This window comes from Bombina bombina, chromosome 8, assembly GCF_027579735.1.
Source record: "Bombina bombina isolate aBomBom1 chromosome 8, aBomBom1.pri, whole genome shotgun sequence".
Lineage (NCBI taxonomy): Eukaryota > Metazoa > Chordata > Amphibia > Anura > Bombinatoridae > Bombina > Bombina bombina.
In genome coordinates, this window is record NC_069506.1 from 113,188,152 (window position 1) to 113,209,357 (window position 21,206).

At 37.9% G+C, this 21,206-nt stretch overlaps 1 protein-coding gene across 1 annotated transcript in view; it reads left to right on the plus strand.

The window, feature by feature from the left end:
* The first annotated feature begins 5,963 nt into the window (after positions 1-5,963).
* The window catches only part of LOC128638844 (arf-GAP with coiled-coil, ANK repeat and PH domain-containing protein 3-like), a 223,040-nt gene continuing 207,797 nt past the window's right edge, over positions 5,964-21,206 (plus strand). Inside the window, exon 1 of the mRNA XM_053690977.1 lies at positions 5,964-6,365. Within this exon, the coding sequence (XP_053546952.1) occupies positions 6,319-6,365 (47 nt within the window). The 5' untranslated portion in view covers positions 5,964-6,318. The remainder of the gene's footprint in view (positions 6,366-21,206) is intronic.

Consider the following 21,206-nt stretch of genomic DNA (forward strand, 5'->3'; position numbering starts at 1 on the left):
GTTTTATTTTACAGCCCCTTGCATGCATTGCGCCTGTCACTGCTGCGGCGGCATTCTGGTTTGAGGCCCTGGAAGAGGCCATCCATACAGCTCCATTGACTGAAATTGTTGACAAGCTTTGAACTCTTAAGCTAGCTAACTCATTTGTTTCTGATGCCATTGTTCATTTGACTAAACTAACGGCTAAGAATTCCGGATTCGCCATCCAGGAGCGTAGGGCGCTATGGCTCAAATCCTGGTCAGCTGATGTGACTTCAAAGTCTAAATTACTCAACATTCCTTTCAAGGGGCAGACCTTATTCGGGCCTGGTTTGAAAGAAATTATTGCTGACATTACTGGAGGTAAGGGTCATACCCTTCCTCAGGACAGGGCCAAATCAAAGGCCTAACAATCTAATTTTCGTGCCTTTGGAAATTTCAAGGCAGGTGCAGCATCAACTTCCTCTGCTTCAAAACAAGAGGGAACTTTTGCTCAATCCAAGCAGGCCTGGAAACCTAACCAGTCCTGGAACAAGGGCAAGCAGGCCAGAAAGCCTGCTGCTGCCTCTAAGACAGCATGAAGGAGCGGCCCCCTATCCGACAACGGATCTAGTAGGGGGCAGACTCTCTCTCTCTTTGCCCAGGCGTGGGCAAGAGATGTTCAGGATCCCTGGGCGTTGGAGATCATATCTCAGGGATATCTTCTGGACTTCAAAGCTTCTCCTCCACAAGGGAGATTTCACCTTTCAAGATTATCTGCAAACCAGATAAAGAAAGAGGCATTCCTAAGCTGCGTACAAGATCTCCTTGTAATGGGAGTGATCCATCCAGTTCCGCGGACGGAACAAGGACAGGGGTTTTATTCAAATCTGTTTGTGGTTCCCAAAAAAGAGGGAACCTTCAGACCAATTTTGGATTTAAAGATCCTAAACAAATTCCTCAGAGTTCCGTCATTCAAGATGGAAACTATTCGAACCATTTTACCCATGATCCAAGAGGGTCAGTACATGACCACAGTGGACTTAAAGGATGCCTACCTTCACATTCCGATTCACAAGAATCATCATCAGTTCCTGAGGTTTGCCTTTCTAGACAGGCATTACCAATTTGTAGCTCTTCCATTCGGGTTGGCTACAGCCCCAAGAATTTTTACAAAGGTTCTGGGCTCACTTCTGGCGGTCCTAAGACCGTGAGGCATAGCGGTGGCTCCTTACCTGGATGATATCCTGATACAGGCGTCAAGCTTTCAAATTGCCAAATCTCATACAGAGATAGTTCTGGCATTCCTGAGGTCGCATGGGTGGAAAGTGAACGAAGAAAAGAGTTCTCTATCTCCTCTCACAAGGGTTTCCTTCCTAGGGACTCTAATAGATTCTGTAGAAATGAAAATTTACCTGACGGAGTCCAGGTTATCAAAACTTCTAAATGCTTGCCGTGTTCTTCACTCCATTCCGCGCCCCACGATGGCTCAGTGCATGGAAGTAATCGGCTTAATGGTAGCGGCGATGGACATAGTGCCATTCGCGCGCCTGCATCTCAGACCGCTACAATTATGCATGCTCAGTCAGTGGAATGGGGATTACACAGATTTGTCCCCTCTACTAAATCTGGATCAGGAAACCAGAGATTCTCTTCTCTGGTGGTTATCTCGGGCCCATTTGTCCAAGGGTATGACCTTTCGCAGACCAGATTGGACAATTGTAACAACAGATGCCAGCCTTCTAGGTTGGGGTGCAGTCTGGAACTCCCTGAAGGCTCAGGGTTCATGGGCTCAGGAGGAGAAACTCCTCCCAATAAATATTCTGGAGTTAAGAGCAATATTCAATGCTCTTCTGGCTTGGCCTCAGCTAGCAACACTGAGGTTCATCAGATTTCAGTCGGACAACATCACGACTGTGGCTTACATCAACCATCAAGGGGGAACCAGGAGTTCCCTAGCGATGTCAGAAGTCTCCAAGATAATTCGCTGGGCAGAGACTCAGTCTTGCCACCTGTCAGCGATCCATATCCCAGGTGTAGAGAACTGGGAGGCGGATTTTCTAAGTCATCAGACTTTTCATCTGGGGGAATGGGAACTCCATCCGGAGGTGTTTGCTCAATTGGTTCTCCGTTGGGGCAAACCAGAATTGGTTCTCATGGCGTCTCGCCAGAACGCCAAGCTTCCTTGTTACGGATCCAGGTCCAGGGACCCGGAAGCGGCACTGATAGATGCTCTAGCAGCGCCTTGGTTCTTCAACCTGGCTTATGTGTTTCCACCGTTTCCTCTGCTCCCTCGTCTGATTGCCAAAATCAAACAGGAAAGAGCATCAGTGATATTGATAGCGCCTGCGTGGCCACGCAGGACCTGGTATGCAGACCTAGTGGACATGTCATCCTTTCCACCATGGACTCTGCCTCTGAGACAAGACCTTCTAATACAAGGTCCTTTCAATCATCCTAATCTATTTTCTCTGAGACTGACTGCATGGAGATTGAACGCTTGATCCTATCAAAGCGTGGCATCTCCGAGTCAGTAATTGATACCTTAATACAGGCACGAAAGCCTGTCACCAGGAAAATTTACCACAAGATATGGCGTAAATATCTTCATTGGTGTGAATCCAAGAATTACTCATGGAGTAGGGTTAGGATTCCTAGGATATTGTCCTTCCTCCAAGAGGGTTTGGACAAAGGATTATCAGCTAGTTCTTTAAAGGGACAGATTTCTGCTCTGTCTATTCTTTTACACAAGCGTCTGGCAGAAGTTCCAGACGTTCAGGCATTTTGTCAGGCTTTAGTTAGAATTAAGCCTGTGTTTAAACCTGTTGCTCCTCCATGGAGCTTAAACTTGGTTCTTAAAGTTCTTCAAGGGGTTCCGTTTGAACCCCTTCATTCTATTGATATCAAACTTCTTTCATGGAAAGTTCTTTTTCTGATGGCTATTTCCTCGGCTCGAAGAGTCTCTGAGTTATCTGCCTTACATTGTGATTCTCCTTATCTGATCTTTCATTCAGATAAAGTTGTTCTGCGTACAAAACCTGGGTTTTTACCTAAGGTGGTTTTTAACAAGAATATCAATCAAGAGATTGTTGTTCCATCATTATGTCCTAATCCTTCTTCAAAGAAGGAACGTCTTTTGCATAATCTAGACGTAGTCCGTGCCTTGAAGTTTTACTTACAGGCTACTAAAGATTTTCGCCTTTTTAACCTGTTTGTTGTTTACTCTGGACAGAGGAGAGGTCAGAAGGCCTCGGCAACCACTCTTTCTTTTTGGCTTCGGAGTATAATCCGTTTAGCCTATGAGACTGCTGGACAGCAGCCTCCTGAAAGGATTACGGCTCATTCTACTAGAGCTGTGGCTTCCACCTGGGCCTTTAAAAATGAGGCCTCTGTTGAACAGATTTGCAAGGCTGCAACTTGGTCTTCCCTTAATACTTTTTCCAAATTTTACAAATTTGATACTTTTGCTTCTTCGGAGGCTGTTTTTGGGAGAAAGGTTCTACAGGCAGTGGTTCCTTCCGTTTAAGTTCCTGCCTTGTCCCTCCCATCATCCGTGTACTTTAGCTTTGGTATTGGTATCCCACAAGTAATGGATGATCCGTGGACTGGATACACTTAACAAGAGAAAACATAATTTATGCTTACCTGATAAATTTATTTCTCTTGTAGTGTATCCAGTCCACGGCCCGCCCTGTCCTTTTCAGGCAGGTCTAAATTTTAATTAAACTACAGTCACCACTGCACCCTATGGTTTCTCCTTTCTCGGCTTGTTTCGGTCGAATGACTGGATATGGCAGTGAGGGGAGGAGCTATATAGCAGCTCTGCTGTGGGTGATCCTCTTGCAACTTCCTGTTGGGAAGGAGAATATCCCACAAGTAATGGATGATCCGTGGACTGGATACACTACAAGAGAAATAAATTTATCAGGTAAGCATAAATTATGTTTTTGTTCTCTTGGTATCTTTATTTGAATGTAAGCTTAGGAGCCGGCCCATTTTTGGTTCAGCGCCTGGGTAGCTCTTGCTGATTGGTGGCTACATTTAGACACCAATCAGAAAGTGCTACCCATATTCTGAACCAAAAATGGGCCAAAAAAGTGCTGTCCAGAGTACTGAACCAAAAAAAAAAAGCTTAGATGCTTTCTTTTTCAAATAAAGATAGCAAGAGAACAAAGAAAAAATGATAATAGGAGTAAATTAGAACGTTGCTTAAAATTGCATGCTCTATCTGAATCATGAAATAAAAAAATTGGGTTCATCTGATTTACTTTGTATAACCTCTTGTTCTTACTACAACCTCTTTAGCAAGTATGCCCCAAAAATGGGTCTTGTAAAAGGAACTGTATTTCCCTTTATTACTATTATTTCTGCCAGTAACACAGTTAACTAGATATATTTATCCTACAAATCATGCCCACTCACTGCCTTTTTATAGATTTTAAAAGAGCCTCTCAAATTGATAGATCAAATTCACTCAATTTTTGCAGCATTTTGTTAGAGGGAAAAAAATATATTTGTATAAAGGATACTCTACAAACATGGGATTTTAGGGTGGGTACAGATTTATATTAAAACTGGAAATTGCATACATGAGGTTACAAGAAAATAAATGTACCCACTGTTTTATTTCAGTGTTTGTGCTAATAAGTAAATATTTTATTATGCCTCCCTGCCCAGATGTATAACCGTAATATACTGCTTGTGTACTGAATTCCTGATGCCAATATCTTTAGTTTCATAAACATTCTAACAATCTCTCACAACTCTATCCAAACATATCCTATTCTGAACTAAATACATTGCAAATTATACCATAAAATACGCCATGAAATCCACAAAAGACAAAAAAATGTGTTGGGTACCCCCTACTGGAATTAATGTGAAAGTGCAGATGTATTAATAATCTAAAAGTTGCATTGGGGACTACAACATGAAGCATTATTATAATTTGTATTATTAGTATTTTGTATTATTGAGATTTCACCAATATGTATCCAAGTCATTACTGGTCCCATGCATCTTTTACACACCACATTTTAAAGGGAAATTAAACCCCAAAAAATTATTTCATGATTCAGAAAGAGGATACAACTTTAAACAAATTTCCATTTTACTTCTATTATCTAATTTGTTTCATTCTTCAGATATCCTTTGTTGTAGAAATAGCAATGCACATTGGTGAACCAATCACAAGAGGCATCTATATGCAGCCACCAATCAGCAGCTACTGATCCTATCTAGATATGCTTTTCGGCAAAGTTTATCAAGAAAATTAAGCATATTAGATAATAGAAGTAAATTGGAAAGTTGTTTAAAATTGCATGCTCTTTCTAAATCATGAAAGAAAGAAAAAAATATGGGTTTCATGTCCCTTTAAGGACCCCAAACAGTAAACTGTTCATATTGTTAAATTGTAGAATAATGTTTAGACTTAACCAACTCGCCTAAGGAAAATTCATACTGCAGTATGACAGGCAGCCAATCAGAAGGCTGTATATGCAGATGACTGCAGTGCATACAGATATATACAATCTGCTTCAGAGAATATGGGGGGAAATTAAATCAATTTAATCACAAAAGGCCAAATAAACAATGTCATGCTTTATTTATTTGTATTGTCTGCAAGTACAATTTGTATAGAATAATATGAAATAGGTATTAATAGATTAAATTGCAGCTCATCTGTCATCCCGTTACATTTGAATGAACTAAGAGTTTTGACACAAAAACAAATGCATTTCTATTTAATCTCAGCGTCATTGTAAAGAATAGACCCTTCTGACTTTGTTAGAGCCGCACATAATTGTTCGTTTATCTCGTGCACTAAGCCTCACAGATGGGGACCAGGGAAGTATGGAGGGGATTTTGGCAGGTACACGGTGACAGCTGTGCATGGGGATCCCTGACAGTAGTTTGAAGACGCTCCCCGGCTTGTAGAGTTGTTAGACGCTCCCTGGCGGTGACAGGCTGTAGTTTGCACACGATCCCTGGCAGTGACAGGCTGGGCTGCCTTGTGTTAGCCGGCAGTAGGAGTCACGCTTCGAGCCCAAGGAGGGATCATACGTTCGGGCTGAAGGAGTAAGGATCTCCCGGTGCTATAATACGCACAGCAGGGTCAGGAGTGCTCGGCGACCATTGGATATAAGTAAACCCCGGAGCTCGGATTTCCCTATGCAAGGCTTAGGCTTTATTTCCAGGACTGGTCCCCAGCGCATCCTGGAGTAGCGCTCTCTGCACTGAAAGGATCACTGGGGTCTCCCCAATACCCGGATACAGATCCTCACCTCTTTACCTTTAGGCTCGAGGGAAGCTCCCTGTATTACTGTTTGCGATGCACTGAGGACGGGGAGAGCCGCAAACATGACGGTGGATTTTGAAGAATGCATCAAGGACTCTCCCCGATTTCGGTAAGAGGATGCGGGGCTGGGGTGTGGGGAGAGGCGCTGCGGTTTCTGGTTGCAATAGAACTGGAAATGGCTTCTAGAGTGGGTTACTGTGGGGCGAGGAAGCCCAGAGTGGGATTTGAAATTGTGGGGTGGGAATGACTGGGAGTCTGGAATGGAATCTTCACAGGTAAGAAGGTTTCAATGGGAAAACCAGGTCACTAGGTGTAATGGGGCGTACTCACTAATGGGTCTTGCATGTGCAGATCATATTAGTTGCATTTGTGCAGCCACTAATATACTCTGCTGATAACTGGAGGTAGAAAGCTGCAAAACATAATCTCACCACATATTTGGCACCAGTTTAATATTGTTACTGTTTATCTTACATACCTACAGATAGGACACAGTGTAATTATATATATATATATATATATATATATATATATATATATATATATATATATATATATATATATATATATATATCAAAACATGACTGCTCTCTCAAACTGGACTAAGTACACATCCTATGACCCTGCAACACTCTCTCTCTCACACACATATATATTCTTTTTTTGTTTGTTTTATATTTATTGGACCATGAAGTTTATTCAAGTGCATTAAAATTCTACTGCTCTGTATTTTAACAGCTGCAGCAAATATTGATTGTAAAGATTTTTTTTATTTGTTTCTTGAATGTGTTGTACAACACTGAGTTGGGTAGCTTTTGTTTGATTACTATAGAATTAGTTTAAAAATATCTTTGCTACATATTTGTATGCTTTAATATATGCAGCTGCTAATTAACATTCTTTCATTATGACTATCAAATAATGTTAGGTGCGTGATTGTCTCATAGACTGCCAAGGACACTGAGTAACATGCTGGTATATCCTCCATGTTTCATTACCTCTAAACCTTAGACTGGGGCCACTTATAGAGAGGATGAAACTGATGAATAAATAAAAATCATATTTTGTGGCATGTACCTTTTTATATGTTTATGACTTCTTTGTATATACAGATTGTAATTAAGTAGCCATAAAGAAGTGTTTTATGGTTATTTATTAAGGTCCAGTTATATGATGCAGTTGTCTACAAAGGAGTTCAATACATATAAGACAGGACAATACATATGCAATATATGCCCTGCCTGACTTAGTTTACTAACATACTGGGTAAGGTGTCAGTTTACTATTTTTTATGATCTTTATAGTATACAATTTATATTGTTGTGGTACTTGTGTTGCCTTATCTTTTTTAAGTAATTCTTCTTCTTTGTACATTAGTTAATCTTGTATTGTTCGTGTTCAGACCCTTCTGCTGTCTATTTGACAATCATGTGTATAGAATGCATGATAAGGGAGAGAGAGACCTTAGGGATAGGGCAGAAAGCTTCACGTATCCATAGTACTGGTTTGATTATTGCAATCCTTAGGGGCCGTCATTCATTTACAGTGTTCTGATCACATAACAAAGGGGTTGGTTTGTGGATCAGATGCAGGGTGGGGTATTGTGGGAGCTTGTGTCAGCCTTGGCAGGCTATAGTATATGCCGTTGTACATATGCTCAAATCTATTGACACATCCACAAGGCCACAAATTCTCTTTCTACAAAAGGAGCATTGGTTTCTGTAAGGATCCAGCCAATCACTGGTGTCAGCATTACTAAAACAAAAATACAAATTTGCACAGTAAATCTGTAGTTAAAATATTAACCCTGTTTTTCCCACGTCTATTGCTTTTGTTTTGTGGTTTGCTATTGTGTATGTTTGTAGTAACTATGATATTCATAACCATGTATTTGTCATTTATATCCTTTCATGTTTAGTGCAGATTGCAAAATAATTACCCTTTAGTCTTATCATTAATTGACTGTTTATTAATAATGTATTAGATCATTATGTATGTTTTTCTGACAGGCACTAAATGCCTTTTGATTTGAGCAGACTGTGTAAATAAGGTGAATGACTAACACTTACATCATTGGTTAAGTTATTTTGTTATTATGATATACTTTTATTGGCTGTCAGTGCCACATTTTTGTGTGCTCTGCACTGGTAGGGCATGCAGAACTGCTTGTATAGACATTTACCATAACAATGGCACAGAAAACTTGTTTGGCAACTTACCTATTAAGAGCTGATTTAGATTATCAACTGAATTTAGATGTCACTTAGTACAGACACAATTATATGTTTCTGTGAGAGCTTTCCTAAAAAAAACATACAGAATGACATGTCTAGTGATTGTTATATAACATATTATTGTAGATCTTGTTTTTAGATTACAGTATAAGCTTTTGCTAATTACACTGATACAAAATCATATTTATAAAAAAAAATAATTTCTTTATGAGGTGCATTTTCTGGTGCTGTGATTAAGCAACCTTTTAATTTACTGCTATTATCAAATTTTCTTCACTCTCTTGGTATCTTTATTTGAAAAGCAGGAACGAAAGCTTAGGAGCCAGCCCGTTTTAGGTTCAGCACCTGGGTAGTGCTTGCTGATTGGTGGCTAAATGTAGCCACCAATCAGCAAGCACTATCCAGGGTGCTGAACCAAATATGGGCCTGCTCCTAAGCTTTCATGCCTGCTTTTTGAAATAAAGATACCAACCACATCAGCAAAAAAAATATTATTAGCATGCACTGGCATAACTCAGTGGAGTGCAAATATCACTTTCACGAAAGCGATATTTAGCACTCCACTTGTAATCTGGCCTTTAATAGGTATAACTTTATATGTGGCCCTTAAAGGGACAGTCTAGTCACAATGAAACTTTCGTGATTCAGATAGGGCATGCAATTTTAAACAACTTTCCAATTTACTTTTATCATCAAAGTTGCTTTGTACTCTTGGTATTCTTTGTTCAAAACTAAACCTAGGTAGGCTCAAACTGATTTCTAAGCCCTTGAAGGCCGCCTCTTATCTCAGTGCATTTTGACAGTTTTTCACATTTATACAGCACTAGTTCATGTTTGCCATATATATAACATTGTGCTCCCTCCCGTGGAGTTATTTATAAGTCGGCACTGATTGGCAAAAATGCATGTCTGTCAAAAGCACTGAGATAAGGGGGCAGTCTGCAGAGGCTTAGATACAAGGTAATCACAGAGGTAAAAAGGTATATTACTATAACCATGATGGTTGTGCAAAACTGGAGGAATGGGTAATAAAGGGTTTGTCTGTCTATCTTTTTAAACAAAAAAAATTCTGGAATAGACTGTCCCTTTAACGCCCCTATCATTATTGAATCCCATGTCTTAGGAAATTGGCCATCACTGTGGATGAGCATTAATCACAGCAGGATCTTTAATTTTTACTTTTTTTTGTATTATGTTTAACAAGTAATAGCCAAATGAAAGGCATGAGTTGCCAAGCAGATGGCGTTGCTTGTACATAACTGTCTATTGTGTAGTGAAATCTTTTTCAATGAATCCCTCCTACTTGGAGTATTTCTATTTTCTAAGGATCTCCTGGAAGGAAGGACAATAATACATTTAAAATTTCTTGAATATAGTGTGCATATCATAACAGGACCACTCAAAGGAACCTTATAATTTAAACCAGTGTTCTAATTCTGAACTTAAAGGGACATATTGGTCAACATTTAAATGCACATAGATGAATTACATCTTTGAATAGAAACATATTTGCAATATACAAAATATGCTTCTAGTAAACGTTATCACTGTTTTCGGGTTAACATTATTCTCTGCACGTGGATGTGAAGCATAGCTAGATATCCTCAGTGTACAAGCATTTTAAATATTACAGCTGTTCAGAGAACCAGTGGGGCTTGTATCATGTCAGCAAATAACAAAGTGAGTTATTACTAGATGGTACAAACACCTTGTGTTTAAAATGCTGGTGCACGGTGCATACTTAAAGGGACAGTAAAGTCATAATTAGACATTTATGATTCAGACAGAGCATACCATTTGAAACATCTTTCCAATTTACTTCTATTATTTAATTTACTTCTCTTGTTATCCTTTGCTGAAAGGTTTATCTAGGAAAGCTCAGGAGCAGCAAATAACCTAGGTTCTAGCTGCTGATTGGTGGCTGCATATATATACCGATTGTCATTGGCTCACCCATGTGTTCAGTTAGAAACCAGTGGTGCATTGCTGCTCCTTCAACAAATTATACCAAGAGAATGAAGGAAATTTGATAATAGAAGTAAACTGGAAAGTTGTTTAAAATTGTATGTTCTACCTAAATCATGTAAGAAAAATTTTGGGTTTCATGTCGCTTTAAATACACTTTTGAAACAGCTATAGATTTTGTTAGAAGCATTTTTGCTAATACATGTATATTACAAAAACGCTTCTATTCAAAACAGAAATGCATCCATGTTGATTCCAATTTTGGCTGGAATGTCCCTTTAAGGCTAACATTCTAAATTAATTAACCTCAAGAAATTCATTTAAAGCAAGGGTACCCAAATGTTATGTTGGTATTGAGCAAGGAGCACATTACATTATACTCAATGTTAATAGCAAATTATTTATAGTTAAAGTGATGGTAAACTCATTTAATTGATAATCACATATTTACATTTGTATGGTTATAATTTACTAAACCGCATTATCCATTTTATATATTTATATGCATTTTATTGTAAATTTTAATAATTTTATTTAACCTTGTTGCTCCGCTTCTCTCCGCCTCGCTCCGTCCCTCTTATCTATCTGTAACACTATTATGTGCTTTATCCTGTCTCCACCCTCTTCTCACGTCAGAATGTTTGCTCGCTCCCGATATTCTAATTTTTAACGCATGCGCATTGGTTTGCATGACGCATATAACGGTATAGTTAATAAAGATTTTGGAATAAAACATTTAAACCTATATACTTCAACGATCTACTTACTGGCACTGCTCCAAGTAAAGAATGTATCGTATATTAATAGTATACAATACAGGGCTTACTTTAGCGTGCTGTGTGGAAAATAATATAACACGCATGCGTCAAATAGAACGTGCACGCGCAATTTCTTCTAAGGAGTTATAGGCTGCTGATTGGTTGTTACGATCGTAGGAATTGGTCGTTAGGGCGCATGCTCAAAAAAATTGTATTGCAGGAATCCTGTCTAGCGACAGGAAAGATCATTGGACACACAAAGGAAAAATTTATGTGACGTCACGGTGGGCTGGCGATTTTACGGAACCAGAATATTCTTTATTAGGAAATAGTAAGTAAATGGCTATATCATGTTTTAATGGAAATTTCGTGTGAAGATGTAATAAAAATCGACAATATTGATTAAATATTATGCCTATACTGAGTTTACCATCCCTTTAAAGGGATATGAAACAATGAAACGGTGCTCCTTTAGTAAAATAAAATTCAGGTAGCCCTTGTTTTACGCTGGTTCACAATTATTGGGGAAGTGTTTCCTTAGTTGAAACAAAAGGTTTGTAGAAGAGTTTTTGCCCCCTACATTTATAGTACAGCACTGTTATAATGTGTACAGCAAATGTTAGTAGTTTGCTTAATTTAAAGGGCCAGTACAGTAAACAGTAAAAAAACTGCTATCATGCAAATTAAAGAGCAGTATTTTTTTTAATGCTGGCCTGTTTGATATTGAAGCTAACAGGAAGTATATATCTGTGTGCATGTTAAAAAATACTGTTAAAAAAAGATTGCCCACTGACTGATAAACCGAACTCTCCACTGCCTTATTGATGAATAGTGATGCCTCTCACACATAGACAATTTTTATATTGCAGTTTTCACATATACAGCATCAATTTCAGAACTTTAACTATAATATTGTATATTAACACGTTATATGTATTGGTTATAATATTACATTACTAATGTCAATTTTGAGAGGAGCCAGGAACTGTTTTCTTGCAAAATAAGCATTTAGAAAGTCTCTGTGTAGACTCTATACCAGGGTTATCAAGCTTATTGTATCAGAGGGGGCCACTGGATAAGTGTTCTTCTCCCATGGGGGGGCAATTGGAGCTGGATATGCTAGAAGCTGGAAGTGACATTTACCCAAGTAGTAGTGCATGGTAGCAGCTGTATTCCACAGTAGACGTACACAGTGTATATTTATCTTGTGAGTGCCAAGTGAAGTAATCATTCTAGAACTGAATAAAAAGTGACATTTATCCAAGCAGTGCATAATGTGAGTCTTTTATATTTATCTTGTGAGTGCCTATATAGAACATCAACTTGCTACACTTCTTAGAACCCTAAAAAAATTGAAGATGCCAAATTAATAATTTACCAAATAAACAAAGGAGGGCCAGTTTAAACTATCTTGAGGGCCGCATATAGCCCCAGGGCCAGTACTTTTAAACCATTGCTCTATACGCTGTATACAGTTACTTAAAGGGACATGAAACCCAAACATTTTCTTTCATGATTCAGATAGAGAATACAATTTTAAACAATTTTCTAATTTTCTATTATCTAATCTGTTTTATTATCTTGGTATCATTTGTTGAAGGAGCAGCTATACACTAATAGTTTCTAACAGAACACATCGGTGAGCCAATCACAGTCAATAAATAAATATATATATATATATATATATATATATATATATATATATATATGCAGCCACCAATCAAAAGCTTGAACCTAGGTTCATCTCTGCTGCTCCTGAGCTTGCCTAGATAAACCTTTCAGCAAAGGATAACAAGAGACGGAAGCAAATTAAATAATAGAAGTAAATTGGAAAATTGTTTAAAATAGTATTCTCTAGCTGAATCATGAAAGAACATTTTTGGGTTTCATGTCCCTTTAAGGAACCAGACAGTTGAACTTTGCCTCTTCTGAGCATGAGCAAGAAATTGACTTCGTATTTCTCTAGCATTTACTGAACAGTAAGCCATCTGATGTTGCTCTATAAGATTTATGACATCAAGCTAAATATGTCTTCCTGTAGAGACCCTTGACCCCTTTTGGGGCTGTGATAGGAAGTTAAACCCCTGCAAAATGAAGTTAAAAAAAATTAAATAAAAGGTAAAATCCTTTTAAAATGATAAATAATAGATACTGCTATGATTTCTATTAAGCATGAGTCACTACTTAGTGCTTTGTATTACAACAATGACACAGATTGTTTTATATCCATTTAAGGGGCCATTTGTTAGAGCAGTGGTCGACAAATCTGTTTAAAATTTAGGCGCCAGTAAGAATATTTAAAAGCCTTCAAATAGCTGTAGAACAATATGATGCTTTGGTATGGCTGAAAACAAAGCTAGAAAATTCTTTAACAAATGGGATAAGGTGATTATGGGCCGATTTATCAAGCTCCGTATGGAGTTGATGCCCCTGTTTCTGTGCAAGCCTCGCCGGAAACAGAAGTTATGAAGCAGCGGTATAAAGACCGCTGCTTCATAACTTGTCTGCCTGATCTGAGGCCGCGGACAGAAATCAACCCGATTGGGTTGATTGACACCCCCTGCTAGTGGGCCGCAAATCTGCAGAGGGCGGCATTGCACCAGCAGTTCACAAGAACTGCTGTTGCAATGATAAATGCCGACAGCATTTATCGATGTGCAGCGGACATGATACGCTACATCGTATCATGTCCGCTCGCACTATAATAAATATACCCCTATGTCTTTTCCTAAAGTATAGAATTTCAGTCGCAGATTCTCCACCCCATAAGACACTCTATAGAATGTAGGTCTATAATTCTCTCAACCTCCTGGTATCCAGAGATATGAAAAAATGTTTTAGGTAAGAGAGTAATTTGGGAGAGGTAAGAGAAATCTTTTTTGATTTCTTCCTGTTTAAATAGCAAAAATCTCAACAATAGGTACATATGGAATATTGATTTTGATGGGTATAGGGATTGAGATCGCTACCCTTTTAATTCTGATTAAGTGTTTTGCATTTATGACTGTGAGGCTGACAATTTTTTTTTTCCTTATGATTTGTTTTTCCTCGTGATATTGTACCAATGTACCTCTTGTTTGCCAATAAAAAAAATATTTGTAAAAAAAAAAAAAAAAGAATATTTAAAAGCCAGACAGTGGCATTTGATCTGTGGAGAAAAACAAAATGTAAGGAGCTAGTGGTAAAATTCTAGGAGCCAGTTGCAGCTTGAAACCTGGTTTTGTCGAGCCCTGTGTTAGAGCTTGTCATTTTAAGACTAGCAACTCTTGAGCCTACCCAGGTATACTTTTCAACAAATGATACAAAGATAATTAAATAATTTAAATATTAGAAATAAATTGGAAAGTTATTTAAAATTGCATGCTCTATCTGAATCATGAATGAATAAAAATGGGTGTTATGTCCTTTAATTACCGGATGAGATATGTAGAAGTGCAGTTTTGGTATCAAATTACTGGTGTCTGCTTTCTGCCCAGTGGTGCAGAGGGCCATACAAAAACCCTTAGTGGTCCAAATGTGGCCCATGGTTGTTGTTGTTTAAAAGGGCCTGGTTTAAAGGGACATTATAGTTATCTGAACCGCATGTAATTGCGTACTGCACTGCAAAATATCTGCCTACATAATAAATATTATTTTGCTAACAAAATGTACAGTATTTTCAACGCCCATGTTTCAGCATTTCATCTCCTTTGCTGTGGGCATGTTGCAGGGTCAGTGTATGGATCCTGCAGGATTCATTGCAGCTTGTGCAACATCACAATTAAAGGAAACAGGCAAAATAAAGCATAAAATAGATTATAAATTTTGTTTTGCAATGAATTAGCTCATTTTATGGGAAGTTAGAGGTCACGTTGCATGGAGCAGTCTAAGGGTCACTTTTGCAGCATTGTATATCTTGCTAACAGTGGTGTATTTAGTTTTTGTGCTGCACTAGGCATTGACAACTCTGCTGCCCCAACCTCACATTTACCTCCAGGAATGCATTGATCGGTCATGCACCCCCACTAGACAATAAGGAATTACTGATTATTTATAAATACAGGCAGTCCCCGGGTTACGTACAAGATAGGGACTTTAGGTTTGTTCTTAAGTTGAATTTGTATGTAAGTTGGAACAGGCACTTTTTTTAGGTGAAACTCTAGCCAAACATTTTTTTTGTTTGTTTTGGATAGCATAGGATAAAGTTTGTTTTGCTATCTGTGCCCCTGTTCAGAAAATTTCACATCACTTTCTGTCCTTGTGACAATTGGATTTTCAGTATTTTGGATTATCGTGGAAAGAAGGATTGTCGATAAAGCTCTATTTTCTCTGTATGTAAGTACGAGTTGTACTTAAGTCGGATGTCTGTAACCCGAGGACTGCCTGTACAATATTTGGAGACAATGGGCCTAATTTTATATAATTCTTTCTCTGGTGGAATCCTATAAAGCCACTTTAAAGTGATTGTAAAATTGAATGAATTAAAGGCCAGTATCAAATAATAATCTTAAAAACAGGGGTACTTTAATTCATTAAAGTTTACAAAGATGCTTATTTTAAAAAATACCTTTTGCGTTATGGTAAACATAATGTCGAACTTCCACACGCAGCTCCTGCTTTCTTTAGCAGAACGATGACAAATCCAGCTTCCTCCAATCGTTGTGTGCCCCCTTTGGCGTCCAGCTCGTGGGGCACTGCAACGATTGGAGGAAGCTGGATTTGTCATCTATATTTAGATAGCAAGAGCTCTCATTATTTCTATGGGAGACGGCTCGCCACTTGCAGGGACAGCCCCCTTTTTTTTTTTTCCCCATGAGGGCTGCCCCTGCAAGTGTCAGACTGCAAAACCAATCTATGTCAGCAAATTTTTAGAATTGTCTGAGAAGCCATCATAGCCTATAACTTCCACAGACGTTAGTGTTACCGTAGACACAGATCTAGTTAATCTAAGCCAAAATCTACTCCTTCTTGCCACGGAACCTTACAGAAGACTCGCACACATTGTAGATCTCCCTATAGCTGTATCATTATTACCTCTGTGGTGACAACTTTGTACATGGGTTACATTTACTTAGACCATTAGTGAAGTGGGGATTTGGAATAGAATCTACCTCTATTCGAATTCTGCAGATACTTTTGAGATTGTGCAGTTGTTCTTCAATTGTATTTATAGACGTAGACTTTTTTTGCAGTTGTAGCACAGGGATGATGCCTATAGGAAAATTACTGTAATCCTTTTCTATTTTTATAAAATAGCATTAACCTCTAAATCCCTCTTCTGAGTTCTAAGGGATTATCTTGCTTTATGATCACTCTGAGTGCTGTCACTATATCAAGGACATTGACTTGCTAAATCAGTATATTAAACAACTATTGTTAACTTTCATTTTGCTGGTCGTACAAATTTGAAAATTAAAGGGATTGTAAAGAAAACACCTTTTATAATTATAAGACAGTTTTGTTGCCTTGCTGTCAACATACAACCAAGTCTAACATTTTTAAATACAAATTAACATCTTGTTTGTAGCAATTGTTTTTTAATAGACTAACTCCACCTACTACTTGACTCAATTGGAGAAACCCATCTGGGCTTGAATCTGCAACTCACAAGACTAGCCACAGTCATTATGTTAGTTATTATTTTGCTGTTAAGGGGAAATGTATGTAGCAGGGTTGGCCTTGAAAAGTTAGCAGGGTGCATTTCCATCTAACAGAATTAGAAAGTCCACAATGTTCAGACCTAAATTGTGTAAAATGAGTGAAATAAATAAGGAAAGTGTATAGCAAAGTTGTTTTACTATACATAACTAAACATTTTATATCAAAATCTCTAGATGTTTACTGTCCCTTTAAGAGCCACCCATAATGCTGAGGAGCCAGGCATACCGTTTTATAGGAATGAGGAAATGTATTTTATGTAGGAATGTATGGTAAAAAAAAATCTCAGTAGCCTGGGATTTGTCTAGCTGTGTCAGTGACAACCAGGCTTTAAATAATCGCAGGAATAATTATTAAAATGTGGAAGGCTTTGCTAAGCTTGTATTGTTCTTTAACTGAACAACTCACAAAGTATGATATAAGGGGGTTGTCCAACCTAATGTTCAGGGGGCCACAGCATGGGCCTTTATTTCCCGCAAGCATTTTTGTTGCCCCTTCCCCATTTTTTTTCATCCAATTTTGCTCCTCCCCAAATGCAACACAGTTCTTATTTTCTATTTAAAGGAGCATTATAGTTAAAATATAATCCCCATAAAGAGCTAGATTACTAGTGGTGCGTTAACAGTTACGCGCAAGCGAAAAGGGGTTTATCACAGGTTTTTGCGAGCATCAGGTTTTTTGCTTGTATTACAAGTTGTAAGTAAACGTGATTGCTTGAGCGCAAGTGAAGTTAACACGTGTCGCGTTAGTGAGACCTCAGAACCCTGGTTAACTAATTCACAAAAAAAGTGGCACAAAACGCATCAAAAATACATTACAAAGTACAGTTACACTCATCTAATAAAAATTATTTAAAAAAATATAGCACAAAAAAGTTATAAGGGCTCAAAGATATGAGGTCTCAGGGGATAGAAAAACAGGCAGGTAAATGGCTTTAACATTGAGATACCTACATATACATGTCTAAATATGTATAGATATGTTTACATGTGTGTACAACTACAGATGTATTTATATGTGTATGTATTAACAGACATATACACATATAAACACATAAATACATATGTATACATATAAAGATACTGTATGTGTGTGTGTATGTGTATATATATATATATATATATATGTGCATTGGAGCAATTTGCAGTTAAGTAGATGAAAACATGTAAAAACATATGTATGCAATATTCATATTTAATAAAGTGTTACACTGTGTATTTACTGTAAATATTTCACATTCCAATGTTCTGCACGCAGGGGAATATGTTTTATGTATTTTGAATTTATACCTATATATAATCATGTGTATACATAAATATTTGTGAAAAAAAATCAGGTATATATAGAAATATTTATTTATAAATAAATAGAACATATTCTATGTGAAGAACATTGGATTGTGAAATATTCATATTTTTATGTCGGGTTAGCGCACTTGAGAACATGAGATTGTGTTAGGTTTTTTTTTTCCACTTATTTTGCTCCAATAACTCCTATGGGGGAAGCGCAATATTCTAAGTTCGGCTTTTTACGAGTGTCAGGTTAGCGATAGCTGTTTACTTTCAACTTGTAATACAAGAGCAACCTGACACGCACAAAAAGATTACTTAGTGCAGTTAACGCTCAAGCGGGAGGATTAAACAGTGCTCCACTTGTAATCTGGCCCTAAATGTTTAACCTACAAAAAAATTGCAATATGCTGTATGGTCATTATTTATTTTGTTGCCTGTAGAAATTGTGTTTGTTCCACCCTTTCAGAGTGGTTGGAGTGACTCCATCTTATTAAAATGAATGGGACATAACGTTACAAAAATAAAACTCTCTAATGGGTTGCAGCATTTCATTGTTGCACTATTGCTTGCAAAGCAAATGGGCTAAACAATAGGTTCAAATTGGCTTCAGAGCAGCAATGCACCACTAGGAGCTAGCTGAAAGTATGTTGTGAGCCTATGATAAAAGAAATGCGTGCAGCTACCAATCACCAAGCTCCAAGTAGTGCTTTGCTGCACCCAAGCCTATCTTAGTATGCTTTTTAACAATGGATACAAAGAGAACAAAGTACGTTTTGGTAACAGAAGTTAATTGAAAAGTCTCTTAAAAATACTAATTTCAAGTATGTTCATGTAGCATTATGCATTTTTTAATAGGATTTCTCTTTTTGAATGAACAAAATAATGTTCATTTAAAAAAGGAAAGGAACTAACCCTTATAGTGCCTAAAGAAATGGTAAATCCTTGCGTTTTTCAAAGGCTATGATTTACCAGTGCTATAAATAAAGGGGACTTTCAGTCATGAAGTATAAAAAACTTTAAGTAAAGGTAAACTATGTTGAATGAAAGCCCGGTTTTTAAAAATACTATTAAATACAGGGGCACTTTCATTCATTAAAGTTTAGAAAGCAGCCGTTTTGTTTAAAAACGTACCTTTCTTCTCTTCACAGCCAGAGCAGCTTCCCCCGCACAGAGATCCTCTCTTCACACGTCAGCAATGACTAACCCGGCTTCCTCCAATCACGGCATGGCCTCAGGCAATGATTCCCCTGGGGGGAAAGCCGGGATTGGAGGAAGCCGGATTAGTCATTGCTGACGTGTGAAGAGAGGATCTCCGGGAGGGGGAAGCTGCTCCAGCTGTGAAGAGAAGAAAGGTAGGTTTTTGAAACAAAACGGCTGCTTTGTAAACTTTGACAAATGAAAGTGCCCTTGTTTTTAATAGTATTTTTAAAAACCGGGTATTTCTTTTAAAAAAAAGTTCCTTTATTTGTCTGCAGCCTTCGCCACGCTGAGCGCCTCAACAGCCAGGACGCTTTTTTTTCCCAATTAGGTGACGCTTCTACCTCTTAGCCAATAGCTGTTGAAACGTTACCTCATTAAGAAAATAACGTTCTGCTGTGGGCAACCAGAGGCGCTCAGTTTGGTATAATCTTCAGGAAAATAAAGGAACTTCCAGCATGAAGTTTTTTATACTTCATGACTGAAAGTCCCCTTTATTTATAGCACTGGTAAAACTTAGCATTTCAAAAACGCTCAGATTTACCATCACTGTAACCACGGGTGTGTGTGTGTGTGTGTGTATATACTGCAAGTCACATAGGGAAGCATTCCTTGTAGTGTCTGCTTGGCATGGAGTGGGCTGTAAGGCAGATGGCATTCAGTATGCAAGATTAAATATTTGAATATTTTGAATGGCACTGTGAAGTCTGGCCAGGCAAAAAAAATGTGTTAAGTAAACAGCATCATTCAATTGAATTTGTATTGGATCATGTGCAGGTTGTATTTGTGCACTTTACTGTTTTAAACAAATGTAGCATTGCTGTTGAACTTATAATAAGTGGTGGTAGATAGAACAATTTTATTTTATGCTAACATTGATTTTATGTAATGTGTAGCAGTGAAAAGTTAGGTTATAGATTTGCATTATCAGTATATGTATGTGTGCAGTTGTGCCCATAGTGATGGATTTTACAATGCAATTTCTATAATAAACTTTAAAATGGCAATTGTGGTATGTACAGCCCTACCAACTTTATGCAAGTGCAATATTATATATACAGGGAGTGCAGAATTATTAGGCAAGTTGTATTTTTGAGGATTAATTTTATTATTGAACAACAACCATGTTCTCAATGAACCCAAAAAACTCATTAATATCAAAGCTGAATAGTTTTGGGAGTAGTTTTTAGTTTGTTTTTAGTTATAGCTATTTTAGGGGGATATCTGTGTGTGCAGGTGACTATTACTGTGCATAATTATTAGGCAACTTAACAAAAAACAAATATATACCCATTTCAATTATTTATTTTTACCAGTGAAACCAATATAACATCTCAACATTCACAAATATACATTTCTGACATTCAAAAACAAAACAAAAACAAATCAGTGACCAATATAGCCACCTTTCTTTGCAAGGACACTCAAAAGCCTGCCATCCATGGATTCTGTCAGTGTTTTGATCTGTTCACCATCAACATTGCGTGCAGCAGCAACCACAGCCTCCCAGACACTGTTCAGAGAGGTGTACTGTTTTCCCTCCTTGTAAATCTCACATTTGATGATGGACCACAGGTTCTCAATGGGGTTCAGATCAGGTGAACAAGGAGGCCATGTCATTAGATTTTCTTCTTTTATACCCTTTCTTGCCAGCCACGCTGTGGAGTACTTGGACGCGTGTGATGGAGCATTGTCCTGCATGAAAATCATGTTTTTCTTGAAGGATGCAGACTTCTTCCTGTACCACTGCTTGAAGAAGGTGTCTTCCAGAAACTGGCAGTAGGACTGGGAGTTGAGCTTGACTCCATCCTCAACCCGAAAAGGCCCCACAAGCTCATCTTTGATGATACCAGCCCAAACCAGTACT